This window comes from Crocodylus siamensis, chromosome 3 (assembly GCF_052110815.1).
Source record: "Crocodylus siamensis isolate JL-2025a chromosome 3, ASM5211081v1, whole genome shotgun sequence".
NCBI classification, from domain to species: domain Eukaryota; kingdom Metazoa; phylum Chordata; order Crocodylia; family Crocodylidae; genus Crocodylus; species Crocodylus siamensis.
The window spans coordinates 202886061-202906157 of NC_143397.1; the positions used below are offsets into that span (position 1 = coordinate 202886061).

At 41.4% G+C, this 20097-nt stretch overlaps 1 protein-coding gene across 1 annotated transcript in view; it reads right to left on the minus strand.

Annotated features, from left to right (window-relative positions):
* The window catches only part of JPH1 (junctophilin 1), a 124492-nt gene that overhangs the window by 100172 nt on the left and 4223 nt on the right, over positions 1–20097 (minus strand). Inside the window, exon 2 of the mRNA XM_090040192.1 lies at positions 17606–18362. Coding sequence (XP_089896318.1) covers positions 17606–18362 — 757 coding nt within the window. The remainder of the gene's footprint in view (positions 1–17605; positions 18363–20097) is intronic.

Consider the following 20097-nt stretch of genomic DNA (forward strand, 5'->3'; position numbering starts at 1 on the left):
CAAGAGCAGCCACAGAGAGATGCCCAGGAGTATCTTCACTAGTGCATTACTGCTTTTGAATCACATGAATGCAAGGTGAGGTGCTGGAAATGTTCAACTAAGGCACGCTGCTGTCATGGTGCAGGCATGCCAATAACACACTCCGCCCAAAGGTCTACTGTGGATATGGACCAAGATATTCTGGAACAGCTAAAAGGAAGACTGCATAATACCTTCTCAGTCTGATTTTAAAAAGAAAAAAGTTGGTCTTTTACTTGTATTGTTTAATACTCACAAAAATGTTGCTTAAAATATTATGCGTGTGTTATATATTACACACAGCCTCTTATATTGGCTATGAGGTTGCCTAAATTGTCCTCGAGCTCAAATCAAGTGATAACACATACAATAATCTACCCTGTACAGAGAAACATTCTAAAAGCCTGTTATTCAAAATATCTTCCTTATATGGGTCTTTCTAAACGGATGGTGTGCAGTTTTTGTTAAAAGTAATATATTTATATACAATCAGAAGAATCTACCCTTTATTTAAAGCCAGAAATCTTTTAGATGCCTATGTTCTGAAATCCCTCCAACAACAGAAGAACATTTTTGTACCAACAACTGAACCAGTGGTGCTCAATCTTCTGGCTCTATGGGCTAGATGAGCAGTGTGGGGCCAGTCCACAGACTGGACAGGGCCCATGCCACCCCTGTCCAGACCCACATGCTGGAAACGGGTCCCATGCCACCCTATCTGGCCCATGGGCCTCCTCATGGGTCCAGAAATCTGGTAGCAGGGGAGTGATGCTGCTATTCCCCTGACACCAAATTTCTGGACCCAGCGGGAGCCCTGCAAGCCAGATAACACAACACATGGGACCAGATCTGGCCCACAGGCCAGGTGTTGAGCATCCCCATTCTAAGCCATGCACAGTGGAGGTTACAGGGTATACTCAAAGGCTCAGCTGCATTTACATTTTGGTGTGATAGTATAGTATTTACTTGGTTGTGAAAGTGAGCAAGCTTTTGTAAATACTACCAGAAATAAATACTTTCAGTTGATAGTTAGATCATATTGACATTAGTTTGTCGTTTTCAGATCCCTTTAATCAAGGCCCAATAAATCCATAGCCGATTTGATTGAAAAATGAAATTAAAATTTGGGGCTTTCTTAGACTTTATATATAAACAGAAAAGTGAAATATAATAATACCTTTGCTCTTTTTCATCTAGGAATCCCCTTGAACTACATATTAAGTCAAATCTGGGAAGTAGTGAGCTACAATTTTACAGTTTATACATTTCAAATAGTTCCATTTCTCAAACACTGAAATTCTTCGTATGTCAGCAAGCACTATGAGGACTTAACCGACACTTAACCTGCATTCTTTCTTCAGTGAATAAATACCCAATTTTGAGTACACAAGGGTGAAATCCTGACTGCTGACGTGAACAGTAAAACTCCCTTTGACTTCAATGAAGCCACGATTTCACTTATGAAATGCTGGCTTAGTCTTAAAATGTAAACCACTATCCATACAATAGATCCTATAGCATCTTGGCTTTAGCTTATATTTATTTTATGTTTTATTATGGCAAAAGTTCAACTGAGATTACCACTCAGAACAAACACTACAATGATTAAAACTCATTTTGTTCTGAACCCAAGACAGCTTTCTACTATAGCAAAGCAGACTTATACAGGTACATTTAGTATTAATTGGATCCTATTCCTAAATACAATGTTCATATTTTAACTAGGATAAGAAAAGCATCCTAAAGACTTAAAAGGCACTAATCGTGCAAGTATCTATCCAGTTTAGTTTCTTGAGTAAAGTGAGATTGGTAGGGTCAGTTTAACGCATAGAAGAAAGTAGTGTGCATTGCTCATAATTCTTGGCATGACTGGCAGCTGTTCAGCATGAACACAAACTATGTTACTATGTACTCTTAATTCCATTTTTATCATGAAATCACAGTTTGTCCAAGTCAAAGTTGAGGGGTAGGAGTTAATCAGAATACAGTGTTAATTGCCCTAACTAGCTATGGGGGGCTTTGGTATTCATTCCTCTTAATTCAATGCACTTAAATATTAACTCACAAGAATCAATCCAAAATTCCACTGAGGCAAACAATGCTCTGGAGTTCTTTAAAAAGTTTCAATTTATTATTCAAGTGTTTGGTGAAAACACCTAGATCCTCTGATAAAAAGATTACACAAAACAACTCCAAAAGAGCAGAGTGGTTTTAGCCACCACTTAGCCTCCCCATACATTGGCTGGTTCTATGCCAGACCAATTTTCAGAGCAAGTCAAAACACTTAAGGGTTACTTTAAATTACAATAACTCTAAATCACCTGCTCTACCTGTTCTCCTGATCCCATTCATGCTAGCTTTAGGGCAGTTTATGCCAACCAACAATGAACAAAGTCATTTGAATAGAGCCAAACACTGGCACCATGATCTTAAGAAATGCATAACTTAATGTACAACAATGCAAACATTTAGACTTAAGTTAAAACATCAGAGTATCTTCAAATTTATGTGCAACCAAGATAGGTTATATGTTGCTCAAATTAAAAGGAAAAAAAAGCACATTACTGGAAATTGACTGATGTGTCTTCCTTTAAAACTCATCTTAAAATTTTTCCCCCCAAAATACCTGTAAAACAATGCCATCTAAGAAAGAGGAGTTGGGTGTTGTGTTGGGACTGCTCTTTATTATTAGATGCAGCTAGTTAATTTTACTGTTACTACGTCCTCACATCCAGTTCACTGCCTTTTTCTCTGTCTTCCACCTGTTGCATCTTGTCATTATCATAGACTGTAAGCTCTCTGGGACTGGCCTCTCACTTACATGCTCCTGTGTCAAGTGTGTAGCATAATGGGGGGCTTTATCCCTGGGCGTGGGGGTGGTGTTTCCAGGCATAAGTAATGTAAATTTTGTTCATTATTTCAGTACACCTTATCAGCTGGGTCACATGGGTGATCTGACAGCTAGTACACCTTATACAACAGTTAATGGTTAAAGGGAATTCCTAGGGATTTTAGCTTCTTCAGGAAAAAAAAAAAAAAAAGATATTGCACATTTACATTTCTAATATTCCACTTTATTTACCTTATTGGCAAGCTGGATATGAAGGCTGAAAAGGTCAGCATGGAAGACTTCAATTTTCTTAGACTTTCCTTCTCCTTCCCCCCTCCCTACCCGCTTGGCACCCCTTTCCTCCTCACCAGTGCCACTCTCTGAGAGTAGCATTTCTTATGATTAATCAGCAATGGTGGAAAGAGAATCATCATTTTGGGTTAAAAAAAAGAGGCTCAGCTCTAGGAGGCCATGTCCAAGTTTATGATACGAAGTTTCTTTGTGGCCTCTGAATATCACTTAGAACCAGATCCGACTGCAACCTAAATTTAGACACCCAAGTCACAAAGGGGCATTTTTACACATGGTCTGTGGTGGGGGGGTGCTTTAATCAGAGCAGCTGTGCAAGCCTGGAATGTCTTGTGGACCAGTGTCCTCACACTTCAAAATGGCAGAAGGGACACTGTAACTAATGCTTGAACATGAAAACTGATACATGAGATGCGAAGGCTGGTAGAAGGGTGCTAATTAGCACACTCAGTCATACATTGGAGTAATTACAGCATGTCGGAGCATCCTCCCTACACATGTACAGGCAAATCAAACCCAGGTAACTTAGAGCAGCCGCATAACCCTAGATTCCTTAGGCACTTCCATTTTCTTCTGAGAAAGATCCTGGTATACCTAGACTTGGACTCCTATGTACATCTCAGAAGCAACCCAGACTAAGCATCCATTAATTTAACTACTGCCCAAATTCTGTTGTGATCCAAATTAGTTCTGGAAGGTACCTAAATTCCACCCAAGTCCCCAGTTTCTTAAGCAGCCAAACAGCAGGTCTAGGGACTGTTTGATACTGTAAGCACACATGCAATTGTGTAAAAAACACAAGTGAGGTGTTAGTGGTGTTCAACTTTTTGCCCCAAATGTTACAAAGTGGGAGACCTGGTTTTAGGCCTTTCACACTCTGAGGGGGTTCTCTCTAACTCTCACTTCCCAGGAGACTGTACTAACAGCCAGGATATGGGTTGACTAGTCTAGTAGGGACACTGTTTCCCCCTCTTCCATAGCCAGTGTTTATGTGACTCTTTTGGGATGGCAAGAAGTCTGGAACCTGCTGCTGTTTTTTAACATATGTAAAATGCATAAACAGTAGGGGTGTGCAAAGCGGGCAGTATTTGACTCAGATTCGGCCCAGTTCGGGGGACAGTGGTTCAATACGCCGATTCAGATCACTGTCCCAATTCGATTCGGTCCTCTTCCAATGTGCTCAATGATTGGCCGTGGGAAGACCCCAGGTGCCCCCCCAGACCCAGGAGGCACCAGTTGCTGAACTAGGGGGTCCCCTGCACACTCAGCAGTGGACCTAGAAGTAAACCAGAAGTAGCTCTGGTCCACTTTCAGGTCCATTGCTAAGCACGCAAGGGACCCCCTGTATTCCTGTGGGATGTTCCATTTGCCCCACCATCTCAGCATTCACAAGCTCTGCCTGGTACCTTGAGGTATGCAGGAAAAAAACATAAAGCTGAAACATATGGCCAAATCATCAAATCTCTCCAAATCGATTCGGAGGCTTCCAATTCAACTCAGAGAAATTAATGGGTCTCATGATTCAATTCAGATTCAGAGATCTGGCTGCCGAACTGCACTGAATCTCCTCCGAATCAAATCAGCGACTGAAGCTGCACACAGCCCTAATAAATAGTTCTGAAAGCAGGGACCAGAAATCAATGCATCCCTGCCCATGGAAGAGCCCTCCTCACTGAGCTACAGAGTCAGTATCACAGGTGCAAGTGGGAAAGATTATAAAGATTTCTGAATATGAAAGCTGCTCTGTATGGGATAAATATTTTTAATTATGTTTCTAACAGTCTATAGTTACTAGTTCTTCCTATAACTAGAGTAGTTGCTTACTAAGAAACTTTCAAAAAGTCAATTTTTAAGTATTAATAAATGTTTTTTATTATGCTTAAAACTAAATGGTAGCTTTTTATAAATTTGTTTTATAAACCATAGTAAACTCAGAGTTACTACTTAAAATAGATTTAATATGCATCTCCACAATGAACAAAATAAAAAGCCCCAATAAAATCTTGCCCATCTCCTCCATCAATTTTCCCCTAAATCCAACAAGACAGAGTTTAACTAAATTGAAGCCCTTACATTTAGAAATATTCCACTATTAGATGAGAGTTGTATAAACCCTTTGTAAAAATATCAAAATAACAATTAAAATAAAAATTTTAAATGCCTACAATTAAAAGACTCTTATATTTATTGACTATTCCTACTTCAATGAATGTTGAGAGTCCTCAGTATCTCACAGGAGACAATCAGCATCTTATAGGATTGGACTTACAGTTTGTATGATCATTGAACAGATGGGTGGAAGAAATTCCTGCAGTCAAGAGTCTTAAAGACTGGTAGGTGACAGTTTTTTCCTTCCAGAGACCAACAATTCCAGGGAAATATAGATTATAAGCTAGATTCATTCCTTGTTTAACTTTCTGAAGGGCTATGGATGAATGATGAATTTTCCATGCATCTTGAATATTCCCTACCAAGAAAAATCTACTTCTATTTTTAAGTTTTACGGTGCTGCGATTTCTCAGCTTTTAGGACTTAAATATATGCCCTGTTGTTTTCTAATGTATTCTGTGATATTTTTAGCTTTTTTAAATGGCAAGATTCCCAAATTATACTATAAGTTGTTAAAAAAGATCATTATTAAATTATTGCTCACCACTAAAGCATATTTTCTCTTTGGCTCTGTAGTGCATCTATGGTTTCTTTCTCTGAAAATCATTATAGCAAGGATAGGTCTACAATACTTAATTGATGAGTAGCTTTCCAAATATGGAGATAATTTTGTAACTCCATTTGTTTATCTTTAGATTAATTGCTATGCTTATAATTATTTTAATAGAATCTAAAACAAATAAATTGGAAAAGCACAGCTTGGGTCAGGAAAGCCAGCATGAATCCAGGAAAGAGGTCATGCTCAACTAAACTTAAGATTTCATTGCCAGATCCTCCTGCACAATAAAAGAAAAAGAGCACATATTAGAAATTAATGCCTATAAAGGGTCTGAGAATAGACAGCACAAGATGAACAGTATAAGAGGAAGATAAGAAAGCTACAAATATAGCTTTCATAAGGTTAAAAGGGATTGTGACTATGATATGCTAGTATCAGTTTTACAATTTTGGTAAAAGCATAATTACTTTGATAAAGGGTTGAAAATAATAAGATTTCAAGGCTGTAGATATTACTGTAATTAGAATCTGAAAAAGAAATGAACTGGGGCAGTCTATACAAAGTAGAATGGCCATTCTACCCAATCAAGATATTAATTTTAGGGCTGCTATAGAAAACTCCTTGAAAAACTCTTAAGCCAGAATATAGCTACTGTTAAAGAAGATAACACTAGTACTAATACAAGAGCAACCTACAGCAATAGGTAGAATTTCCATTTTACTGGATAAACACACATTAGACTGCACCCTTCTCCAAATAGTGTAGAACGCATCTGTTGTCCCATACAAATAGTACTAATGCTTTGGAGAGTCTACTGCACGCAATTTAATGCCAGAAGGGACCTTTATGATAATCCTCTTGCATAACACAGACTGTAAAATTTCACTTAGTATATCCTTCACTAAGCCTACAACTGGATGCTGAGTTAAAGTATTTTTTTAAATCAAAGCTGATATCAATCATAAAAAAACCCCCCCAACAAATCAGTGGTGATGAAAGGTTCAGCAACTCATGATAACTCTCACTTGAAAAAACAAGAGAATGATTCAAAATGTTAAATGGGATCAAAACACAACAATATACTGGAAGCTGAAGAGCTTGGAAAAAGAAGGTAGTTACTGATGTATTACTAGCATTTAACACAAAAGAGTATTGACTCATGGAATCAGTTACTGGAATGAATAAAAGTAATTTAAAGCAAAGTTGTAATAAAGAGTTTGGAATACTTAATTCTTCTTCTGAAGAACAAAACTGAGGCAGGATAATGCTGAATATTATTATTATTAACAACAAAAATAATGTGAATTGGCATCAGCTTAGAATGGGTAGATATGTCAAGCCAACTAAGACTTTCCTTTTTCTTAAAGCACCACATTTTTCTGGCATATGATATGTGCCCTTAAAGTATGGTTGCTTACTGTCTTAACTGGTTTGTCCAGATATTGTAGTCAGCAGAGACCCCACTCCTGGTACACATATTCCAGGCTGTCATGTAGGAGGCACCTTTCAGGACCATGCATCTAATCTGTGCCTCCTCACACTTCTTTCCCAGGTCACAAACGATTGCATCTGCAACCCTCCTGAATTTTCCTCACAATTCAAAGCCCATAGCTGGCTAAGGTCTCCAAAAACAGGGATGAAGGACAGGTTACAGGATCTGCATCAACTACAACATCTCAGATGGCAAAAAGGTACCATGGAACTACTTCTTTTTCAAGTATGAGTCAATGTGGAAATAGTGTTCGTCACTGGCAAGAAGTACTTTCTCAGAACGGTGGGAATGAGGAGTATCATCTTCACTGGCTGAACACAGAATGGGGAGATGTTTTCCAGGTGTAGCACCTAGCAGCCAAAGTATAAAGCTTTACAAACTTGAGCGAGTAGCTCCAAGGAGCAGCCTTGCAGATTTTGGTACCAAGGCTCATTCAGACTGTTTTGAGAGGAATGTAACTGATGGAACCCTCAAAGAAGAACTCCCTCAAGCTTTGGAGGATGACATTGTTTCCAAGCTGGATGCGGTCCTTTGACCACAAAATATGGATGTCATTGAATAAACAACATCAAGTGCAACTGTACTGGTGGATCTAAGCAGACTCTGATTGAGTGAGCTAAACAAAAGTTCAGAATATTTTAACTTCCAAGCAGTAAAAATTCTTCAGGATCAAGGATCTGGACATGGCTGTGCTGAGCCACCCAGATCTTCTGCAGTTGAAAAAATATGGTCTACTATAGATAATTTTCTGCTGTGTGCCAGCATATCTTGAACTTGCAAGGACCAATTGGTTGGTCCTCAGCCAGTCAACGTTCAAGCCATGAGATGCAGCAACTTCAAGTCTGAATGGAGTACCTGGTCCTGCAGCAACAAATCTGGGTAGTTGTATGGATATTGGTCACAGAAATGCCTCGTCTAGTATCAAGCTATACAGATGAGGCTGACCTACACTCATCTGGCTTTAGGAAACACTCTTTAAAACACTAAAACACTTTGAAACACTAATTTTAAATCAGGAAAAGTCAAAGTGAAGCCCTAAACTACTGGAAAAAGAAGGCACCAGGCAATGTATTTCATCAATAGACCCTACTGATGGAATATCAATTCAATGATGGGTGCCTGAAGGGCCTGTTCATAATTTTGGTAAAGTACTAAGTCATCATAGGTGCAGAACTATACAGTTTATGCCATGTAGGCAGCAAAATTTCCAGTTTGATTGTCCCCATTTTCACGTAGTATACTGCTGATAGTCATTCTGTCTTTGATTCTCTGCACTACTACAAAAAGAAGAATGCCATATACACCAGTCTGATAATTCCAGTCACCTGAACTCTTACACATTTTTATGCCATTCCCTGTCATCTTTTTGACATATTCAGTGATGTTCCACTTCTGGATCTGTGGAAAGCTGGGCCTCACTATGGTAAGTAAGGCTGGCTGGGAAATGATGAGGGTCTTGGCTAACCTCTAGCTGGCTTATCTACTGCTGCTTGTGCACTAGAGCACATTTTATGGTACACATCCGGCTTAACAGGGTAGGGCATCCCAAGGGGAGAGGAGGAGTAAAGCAGAAACTATGAAGAGAATTATATTCCTTGGAATGACTGTGCTGTAGGTTATGGATCTGTTGTGGGTGCCATTAGTGCTGGTGACTGTTCCACTACAGAGGCAAAAAGTGAAAAAAAATCCTTGAAAGGCAAATGTTGATCCTGGGAAAGACTTGCTAATTAACACTGGTATGTGTATATACCAGGCAGGTTTGGCACTACAGGCTTATGAGCCATTTTTCTATGGATGATGTCTCATTCTCATCCTTTGGTATTAAGGAAAGTGTGAAAGAGTTGAAGGGGGAATTCAAGTCCTTCTCATATGACACCATTACATCAAGGGTCAGCAACCTAAGGCATGTGGGCTGGATCCAGCCTGCAGGGCTGTGGGACTTCAGTGGAGAGCTTTGCGCATACTAAGGCCAGCTCCTAGCACCAGCCCACCTCAAACTGGGTCATTCTGGCCCACTGTCAGAAAACATTGCCAATCACTACATTACACAGTCCAATCTGTGCTTGTTACTTAGTATGGGTATATTGCTTCTTTGGCAATCCCTCACAGTTGAGAATGAGAGTCTTCCATGGCTGCCTCATCTGTGTGTTTGAAGATGGCTGATGAGGCTGAGATCCCTGTAGCAGACTCTTCCTCCATTTGGGGCAGTCCTGGGTGAGTCTCCCATGAGTTGACATTGATGTTGCATTTTTTTTAAAGTTGACCTTGAGGACATCCCTGAACCACTGAAGTATGCAGCTGAGGACTGCTTCAGTGCCTGACATTTCTGTACTGATGTAAGTACCAACACACTCAACAGAAAGACCAAGACTGCTAGTCTTTGGTGTCTATGTTGGCACATATATTAAAAGGTCATGGTATTCTTTTATGTCTCCCCTTAGGAATCAAGACATACAGTACCTGGTTAAAGGGGAACTAACCATATATAGCCACTTCAGCTCTGGTTTGGGAATGCCTCTACTCCAGGAGCAGACAAGAATTTCATAGATTTCTCCAAAAGAGCTAATCCAAGACTTGTTCTGAGCTGCACATAAAAAGGCATGCATGCATCAATACCCTACTTCTCAAATTTATTGTACATCCCCATCTAAGTAGGATATGCCTATACTGTAGCAGCACTGCATTCTGGACGGGTTGTTCCTGAACACATCCCATCCACCTGCTCCAGGATGTTTTTATGGACCACTTTCATGCACACCAGAAACTGAGGTCACTAACAAACCTGCTGGGTACAATTCCAATGCAGCATTTCCGGTGCACTTCTGAGCTTCGAATATGCACACAAATATGGCTAGGCAAGGCATGTTTGGAGATAACTGCTGGGACATGCCACCACTGCAGTGTAGTAAGGTCATGAGTCCATCATAACCTACTATCTATCCCATCCCTGTTCTAAACAATTAGGACCGAAAAGGGTCAATTTTTTGTGTTCGCCTTGTACGAATTCATGAATGACTTGCAGGACAGAGAGAGATAATTAGCCATGTTAGTCTGAAGTTAGACTGAAAGCTGGGTAGATTTGCACCTCATAGACAATATGTCACTCCTCTTTCATCTCATAGTATCATAGAAAATTAGGGTTGGAAGGGATCTCAGGAGGGCATCTAGTCCAACCCACTGCTCAAAGCAGGACCATCCACAACTAGATCATCTGAGACAAGGCTTTGTCTATCCGGGTCTTAAAAGCCTCCAAGGATGGCAAGTCCAAAACCATTCTGTGTAACCTGTTCCAGTGTTTTACTACCCTCCTAGTGAGAAAATTCTTCCTACTATATTACCTAAACCTCCCTTGCTACAACTTGAGACCATTGCTCCTTGTTCTGTCATCTGCCATCACCGAGAACAGTGCAGCCGAGGGGTGGGCAAAATATGGCTCATGAGCCAGATTCAGCCTGCCGGGCAATTCCATCCAACCCGTGGGCATGCACCAACTAACTGTACCCCGCCCAATCCACATACCTCGCTCCCACCCTGCTGCACAGAGGGGCCCAGCCCAGCCAGCACGCAGCTTCCAGGCAGGGCTGCTGCTGCCACTGCTGCAGCTGCCAGGGACCTGCTTGGCTTTCCCAGCATCTAGCAGCTCTTCCTGGTCTCCCTGCTGCAACACTCACCCTGGGCAGCAGATAGGGAAGTGGCAGGGGCCTGGGGGGCAGAGGGGAGCACATGTAGCTGGGCTAGGGCTGGCAGGGGTGTGGAGCTCGGGTGGGGGGGCTGTGGGGACCCCCCCACATACTCCCTCCCATGGCGCACAGCCCCTGCTACTGGCAGCAGCAGCAGCAGCAGCAGCAAGCAGAGGCCCTTGGAGCGCTTGTGTTGCTGCTACTTGGTGGCATACGACTCTGGCCAGAACTGCACATGACAGCAAGAAGCACAGCCAGGTTGGCCTGCCTCTATTGCGTGGGGCTCCCCGCAGCACTAATACAGCTCCCAGCACTTATGTGCCCCCGGGGAAGCCCCAAATAATGGAGCCAGCTGCCTTTCCCACCACATGCAGCTGCTGGGACTCTGCTGGAAGTGGTGGGGAGCCCTGCCTCCTGCATCACATAGGAGTTCCCCTGCTGGTACGCGAGTGCTGGGAACTGTATGTGTGCTGTGGGGAGCCCTGCATGATAGAGGTGAGCCAGCTTTGCTGTGCTCCTTCCTTCTATGCACACCTCTGGCCAGAGCCTCACACCTCCGGTTGACAGCACCTGCACATACCATAAGCGCTCCAAGGGCCCCACCTGCTGCTGCTGCTGCCACCAGTGGCAGGGGCTGTGTGCCATGGGGGCAGAGCCTCACGGCACCACACCCTCCCTCGGCCCAAAAATCCCACACAACACTCCCACATATAGACTCCCTGCAACATAACCTAAACCCCCCATGCATGGACAACACCCTCACAATCCCCCCAACACATGTACCCACAACCACACACTCCCCCACACACAAAATACCAGACTAAGACTTTATTTTTTACCTATTATGAAGTCACCTCATATATATATATATATATATATATATATATATATATATATATATACACATATACATATATACACATACACACACATACATATATACATACACATACACTACACAAACAAAAATCATGACAAAAATATTTTTGGGATAAAATTAAAATAAGTTATAGTAGACATTTGAGTTTTAATATACAATTTGGTTTTTTTCTAGTTCAGATGGCAGTTCTGTTGGCTGCTCAGGTCCTCCCCAAACTGTACGGTCAGGTGCAGTGCTCTGGAAGCTGACCTTGCCTGTGAAAACTGAGGTGAAAAAGGCATCGAGTACTTCAGCCTTTTCTGCATCCTCTGTCACTAAGCTGCCTCCCCCTCAGTAAGGGACCTACGATCTCCCTGATCTTCCTCTTGTTATTGACATATTTGTAGAAACTCTTCTTGTTACTCTTCACATCCCTTGCTACTCCAACTACACTTTGGCCTTCCTGACTACATCCCTGTATGCCCGAGCAATATTCTTATACTTTTCCCTAGCTGTTTGTCCAAGTTTCCACTTCTTATAAGATTCCTTTTTGTGATTTAGTTTACTTAAGAGTTCCTTGCTAAGCCAAGCTGGTCTTCTGCCATACTTGCTAGTCTTCCTGCACATTGGGATGGTTTGTTCCTGCTTTCAGAAAACTTCCTTGAAGTACAGCCAGCTCTCTTAGACTCCCCTCCCCCTCAGTCTGGCTTCCCAGGAGATCCTGCTCATGAGTTCCCTGAGTGAGTCAAAGTCTGCTTTTCTGAAGTCCGGGGTCCTTACCCTGCTGCTCTCCTTCCTCCCTTTCCTCAGGATCCTCAACTCTATCAACCTGTGGTCACTGCTGCCCAAGTTGCCATTCACTACATTCCCCACGAGTTCTTCCCTGTTTGTGAGCGGCAGGTCAAGATGAGCGTGGCTCCTGGTTGGCCGCTCCAGCACTTGCACTGGAAATATTTCCTTGATTGCCTGTGCACTGCTGTATTGCCCTCCCAGCAGACATCAGGTTGATTTAAGTCCCCCATGAGAACTAGGGCCTGTGATCAGGAAACTTCTGCTAGCTGTTTGAAGAAAGCCCCATCTACCACTTCCTTCTGGTCTGACAGTCTATAGCAGATCTCCACCATGATATCACCCTTAACCCAGAAACTTTCAACAGGCCTATCTCCAGTTTCATTTTGGAGCTCTGAGCAGTCATACAGCTCTTTTACATAAAAGTACAACTCTTCCTCCTCTTCTTCCCTGGCTGTCCTTCCTGAACAGTTTGTACCCATCCATGACTGTGCTCCAGTCATGCGAGTTATCCCACCAAGTCTCTGTTATTCCAATCATGTCATAGTTCTGTGACTGTGCAAGGACTTCCAAATCTTCCTGCTTGTTTCCCAGGCTCCATGCATTTGTGTACAGACACCTGAGGTAACCAGTAGATCGCCCTCTCTCAGGAAGAATGAGAACACCTCCCCTTTTGCCCCATCCTGCTTGCTCTTCCTCCAGGTCACCCACTTCCCCACTTACCTCAGGGCTTTGGTCTCCATCTCCCAGCAAACCAGGATTTAAGCCTTCTTCACTAGGTTAGTGAGCCTGTCTGCAAAGATGCTGTCTTAGTCAGGTTGATCCCATCTCTTCCTAGCAGCTCTTCTTCTTGCAACATCATCCCACAGTCAAAGAAGCCAAAGCCCAGCTGGAGACACCACCCGTGCAGCCAGCCATTGACTTCCAGGATGCACCTGCTCCTGCCTGGGCCCTTTCCCTTGATCAGAAGGGTCGAAGAGAACACCACTTGAATCCCTGTCCCCCTCATCCTTGCACCTAGAGCCCTATCGTCAATTTTGATTCGTTTAGGGCCTCCCCTGGCAATATCATTGGTGTCCACATGGACGAGCAGCATGAAGTAGTAGTTACAGGGCCAGATAAATCTTGGTAATCCCTCTGTGACATCTTGGATGCAGACTCTGGGCAAGCAGCAGACTTCCCAAAACACCAGGTCAGGTCAGCAGATGGTTCTCTCTGTCCCCAGCAGAAGGGAGTCTCCAACCACCACCACTCCTCACTTCTTCTTGATGGTGGTCGTCATCTCAGTCTTTCCCACCTTGGGGAGGTCTGGCCTGTCCACCACCAATGGAACATGCCCCTAGCCTTCCATTACTAGGGCTCCATATCTGTTCTCCAGATGAACTGCTACAGGTGGAAATGAAGATTTCTGCTTCTTGCCAGAGGTCACAAACTTCCAACTTCCACCTTCCTGTTAGCTCACATCCTTTCCCTTCTTTAGCGCTGCCTCTGGCAGTTCTTCTTCCACAGTCCTGGAGGTCTCCTCCAGCATCAAACTGATGAAGTTCTCATCATGGATGATGCTTTGGAGCCTCATCACCTCCACCTGTAGCTCTTGCCTGTTCCCTGAGAGACACCACCAGAAGGTACCGCTCACACTGCAGACACCTGGCTGTCACCAGAAGGAACCTGCGAGCCACAGTCCCCACAGCAACAAACCGGAAGTCTCAATGGTAAGCGGTCCTGCCTGGACAGAAACCTCACAGATGCAAGCAGAGACAGTGGCAATGGCTCTTGCATTGCAATATCCTTCAGCCATTTTCCCAGGTCTCAAACTGCCTCTTCTCTCTTACTGCCCTTCTTCCAAGCACACTGTCCCTAGCAAACTTGCCTGAAAGCTGGCCTGTTTACTCTTACTAGGCCCCAAGGAGTCCCTCTTCCCTGCTTCCTCACATCAGGGTGAAAGGCTCTCCCCCTAAGGGGACTGGGGGCGAGGAGGGGGACAGGAGACCTGCTTGCCCCGTTTGCTACCTTATTCGCTGGCTCCCTGGTCATTTGGGGAGTCTCTTTTCATACCCTGCTGGGCCTAGACTGGCTCCACCTCCTTGTCAGGGCTTCTGGCCTGCATAGGCAGCAATCACTCAGCAATTAGCAATCACTCAGCTAGTGACCCTCTCAGCTTCTCAGAGCATACACCCTAAACACACACAACCCACCAAACAAATACCCAGTAAGCCAGAAGCACAGGCAGCTCTGAATCACTTACCTTCCCAGCGCAGGATCTCATGGCTGGCTTCTCTTCCCCTTTCCACTTTTGCCCAGCAAGCTGCTTGCAAACTGCTTGCCCTGTTTGCTGCCCGTTTGCTTTATAACAAATGAATCCCGGAAAGTTAATTACAGATTACAGAAGGTGATCACAAGAAGCAGGGGATTAAGAGCTATCAATTATATACAAAACCTCTCCAGGTATAAAAATCTGCCCCAATTACCACCTTATAAAATTACGTCCTACCACTTTAGTTACACATGGCACCTCAATACTTAGGCTTTCCATCTTTCAGATATTTATATATAGACTATGATGTAAAATGCACCTTTAGTTATTGCTCAAACAGGCAATATATATTTAGCTCTTAAATGTTATATTACAAGTTAATTCTTCCACCTCTTTATTGGATTCTACTTATTTTACTTGCATCATCTTTTTAAGAAGCAGTTGTTCAAAAATGAGTATCCTATTCTAACAAAGTATCAGTAAAACTGTATCATGAGGAACAATTACTTTGCAACTTCTTGGAATGGGGTTTCTGAATATTCTTTTTCTACTGATTTACATCATTTGAAGACATCATAGATATCTTCTACACATTTTTGATGATTCTGTAACATATTGCTGATGTTTTCTCTCTGATTAGGAAGGAGTATATCAATTATGAATAGTTTATTTAGTTCAGTACAACATTATGAATTTAAAAAAAAAAAAAAACACACTAAGGTTCATACTACCATCAAATTAACTTAATTCTTTTGAATAAATTAACAATTCTTATTTCAGAATTGTTATTTTGTGTTTAACAAAATGTTTAAAATATTTAAAACTGAGTTCTTACTGTGCTAAAAGACTATGATCAATGGGTACCTGACTTCTTGGCAGAGGCTGGGGTGGGGGGGAGGAAACCACAAAAATCGAACAACTTGCATATTTCCCCGTTGGTTAACAGGATAGATAGTACCCCTCAAGATTGTTTTTTTATAGCTCAGTAAGGTCAACTTCTTTGTTTGCTCCTCAGCTGCTTTTCAACATAAATTATCCATTTATTCAACAACTATGTATTTCATTTTTATTCTTTTAAAATGTTGTTCAGCAACTTTTAAACATATATTAAATGAACATATAGTGGCCTAACAGTTAGTGACTATATAATTCAAGCTAAAAATTGGAAATCCGGTGTACAAGATCATTTCCTTTCTATACCAGTAGTGCCCAATCTTTTGGCCCTGTTGACCAGATGGGTGGCCTGGTCTGTCTTTGGGCACAATACCTCTGCACAGGGCCTGGAAATTTGGTGCCGGGGGTGATGCGCATGTTAAATTCCACTTCTCCGCTGCCGCCAAATTTCTAGACCTGTGGGACAATTGAACATCAGCTGGATCTGGCCCATAGGTTGGGAGTTGAGCACCCCTGTTCTACAGTATGTGTTTTTTTTCCTGGCCACATGAGTAAATTCCAAGTACAGCCTGAATGAGAGAAGCAATCTGAAATGCAAGAAAATTATTAATGGCAAAGATTTTGGGGGGGGTGATAGCTTTCATTGGACCAACTATATAGTTGAGATAAAGGTAGACAAGTTTTCAAATGCAAAGGATGCCACCACTGTGCTCATCATTCTTTTGCTCTCCCATGTATGTTTCTGTTGTGGTGGCATCAGAGTGATCTTTCACAGGGCACTAATCACAGTCACCATCTCCAAAGTAGAACTGGCATCACTAGAATTAATTCTGCGCACAGAGGCATCATAAAAGCTTTGCATTCAAAAGTCTGCCTAACATTATCCTAATTCTATAGTTGCTACAATAAAAGATACCACCCAAAAATCCTTGCCTCTTGCATAATTCCTGGACCATGACAACAACATTCTGAAAATACCCTAACACAGAAAATTACTAGGAAGCTTCATTTAATTTATTTACAGACAAGAAGAACCATCATTGTTGAAAACTTAAGATACAAGCCATCAACAGGTGCCTATATTATGATTTAATATGCAAACATTCCATTTCAGATAAACCCCAACAACCATTAGGCAAATTAAAACTTGAAACATCTGCCTTCTCTCCACCATTAACCAGTCCTCATTCTCCTCAACTTTCAAACAAAAAAACATGAATACTGCGATATGCTCCCTGAGTCATCAAATTTTATATAGTTCAGACTAAGTTGGAAAAGCATATTCCAAAACTAATGCGACATTACAAAGAACACCTTGCCAACGAGATGCTGCTCTCTCTCCAATCCTTTATATGAGCTGAAGGGCTTGAGCTCTGCAGTTCTGCATACCTTAAATTCTACCTAGAAACTGACAGTGAACAAGTGCATACACCAAGCACAAGTGTAAAGTTTTATGGGAAAATATTTCCCATAACAAGCAGGCCATTGCATTCTTAACTAGTGTAAATTTCCAGATAGACTTAAAGATGCAGCCACATGTATTGTACACATTAAAAGTTCTTTAAATAAAGAATACATGAGTAAGCCTAACACTTACTTCCAAAGTATGCACATGCTACTTTTACATTATACAAGCAAATTCAGTTCTCAAGTTAACAAATGCAACTCCATAAAAGTCTGTAGCAATGTACATAAACAGAGACCTGCATATTACTTGCCAAGGGCAGTAACTCAATACAATTTACTTCACACAATTCTTTTTTGATTTCTATAAACGAAGGTGCAAAATGTCTACCTTGTGCAATTACATACCTGGAGGTTGCAATTTCCACTTTGGTTCTTGCCATACCAGCTGCTCGCTGTGCTCCCTCTATTGCTCTATCCACCTTTTCTTTAGTTTTTGTGTTTCTTATTGGTATAAGCTGCTTCCTTATTCCACGGACCAAAACATTGTTTTTATATTTTCCCTCTTCTTTTGTGCCATCTGGAAAAATGGTACATCCATATCCATGCCTCTTATTATTTAGCCATTCACCTTCATATTTCATGCCATTTGAACGCTCACTAATACCAAAGCCACAGCGCTTGTCATTCTTCCACTCTCCCATGTACGTTTCTGTTGTAGTGGCATCAACATGGTCTTCCATTGGACAATAATCACAGTCACCATCTCCAAAACTAATTGTAGAATTGGCATCACTAGAACTAATTCTGCTCATAGCAGCATCACTCCTGACTGAGCTCCGTTTGCTAGATATTGATGATTTAGATTCAGATTTTCTAAGTTTTATACTACCAAGGAGGGATCCTCTTCTGAACAAGCCTCCTTTTTTCTTAATACCCATGGCTTCTGGATCGCTGTGAAAATTCAAAACAAACCCGCCTCTTGTTCCAGCTGGACTGTCTGAAACAATATCATGTAGAACAGTGCCATTGCTCTGCTCACTGCGAAGTGAGGCTAGAGATGTTCGGAGGGGTGAACGGATCACAGTTGCCATGCCATAGGGTACACTTTGCCGTACACCATATCCATGCCGCATCCCTCCTGTCCATTGCCCCTGATAAGTACCTTTTGAAAGAATAACCAAAGGAAACAAAGTTTAAGCAGCAATTTGATTCAGAGAACCTTATCATATCATTAAGAGAACATTGTGTGTTAAGTATTGTATCACCACACTTGTAGCAAAACTTCAGTAGTAAACTCAGTATGTATTCCATAGAAAATATACACCAGTGCGTCACACTGATAAATATAAGATTTCTAGTACACTAAATATTTTACTATTGCAGTTTTTAAAGTTATTTCTTCTCTTAAACAGCCCTTGGCATTTCAAACTGGACTAAAGCTTAGGCAGCCTAAATCTATCTTTAAGTTACATTTTAAATAAGTTCTGCCCAAAGAAGTTGCTTCCAAAGGCTTACTGCACAATGAATTTTTTCACAAAAAATTCTAAAAGGAACCAAAAAGAAAGTAAAGAATTCTAAAGGCCTAAAGGGAGTATGAGAAATGGAAGACCCTCACTACACTAAACAATCATCTTATACTCTGGACTTCCTAGATGTAAAACGCTCCATGAAATTAATAAATCTACTTGTGAAAAAGCTGAATTCAGGTCCAACACAGAATGTGTTCAGTATATGTAATCTGGAGCAATGATGATACAAGGAAAATATCAACGTGTGTGTATGTGCACGCGGGCGCGCACGCATACATACAAATATTGCATTACTAATTATGTAGCAGAAAGATCAAAATTAAAGCTGAACCTTCATGTTTCTCTCACTCTTTTGACTCGCATGAAAAGAATCTGAAGTTACTTCTCAGCCATATAGTATGTAGGTAGGACATTGACGATAACAAATTAGTGGCACTAAGGGATGCCATTTTAGTTGTAATGGAGTGTCCTTGCCTATGTCATAGTCTTAATAGTCTCTGTGATTTTTAAAGGTAACATAAGAGAGCACTTAAAAATATTTGACATAAATAGGTCACATCTCTCTACAGTAGTGCTTATTGTTTGGGGTTAATGAAAAGAATAACCAGGATTTTATGACGTACACGATTTGATCTTTAAGAAAAAAAGAACTTCCATATTGGGTCAGACCAATGGTCCACCTAGTTCACTGTCCTGTCTGAGCAGCCAGTGCCAGATGCTTTACAGGAAGCTGGAAGAAACCCTATGGTAGGCAGATGTAAAAGAATCTGCACTCTAAGAAGGTCTCATCCTAACTCCTTATTAAGATTACCTTAAACCCCAAAACATGAGGTTTATCTCCCTTCCAAAACTGTTTTTTTTAAGCATTAACCATGATAACGCTGAATAGTCCTGAAAAAGGACTAAATAAGCAACTTTTAAAATATCTTTGGTTTAACTCAGTTTTAGCTGCATGGCATATGTTCTTCAGAAAGTTATATTTGGAAACTCAGTGGTTTTCTGTAAATGTTTGTTAAAACTTGAGGAACTCAACATCACTTGAAACTTAATTTGCTACATGCTTTGGAATTAAACCTTATACAATTAAATCTTATGTAAGATTTAAGATAAGACTATATAATGTATTTCTTATAAAGTTAAATACACTTAACAATGTAATTCTATTCAGTGTTAAAATATTTCACGAAGTGGATGGTTTTCCTTTCTAAACAGATGGCTGCTGACATCGACAATAAGCAACTTACTTAGGTCCTCTCTCTCTGTCTCTCTCAGTATCCTAGATACCTGCTGATGCACTACTTTTTAAGGCTGCTGAATCTAGAAACATGGTTATTTAAATATACTCAACATATGGAGTAGAGCAAATAG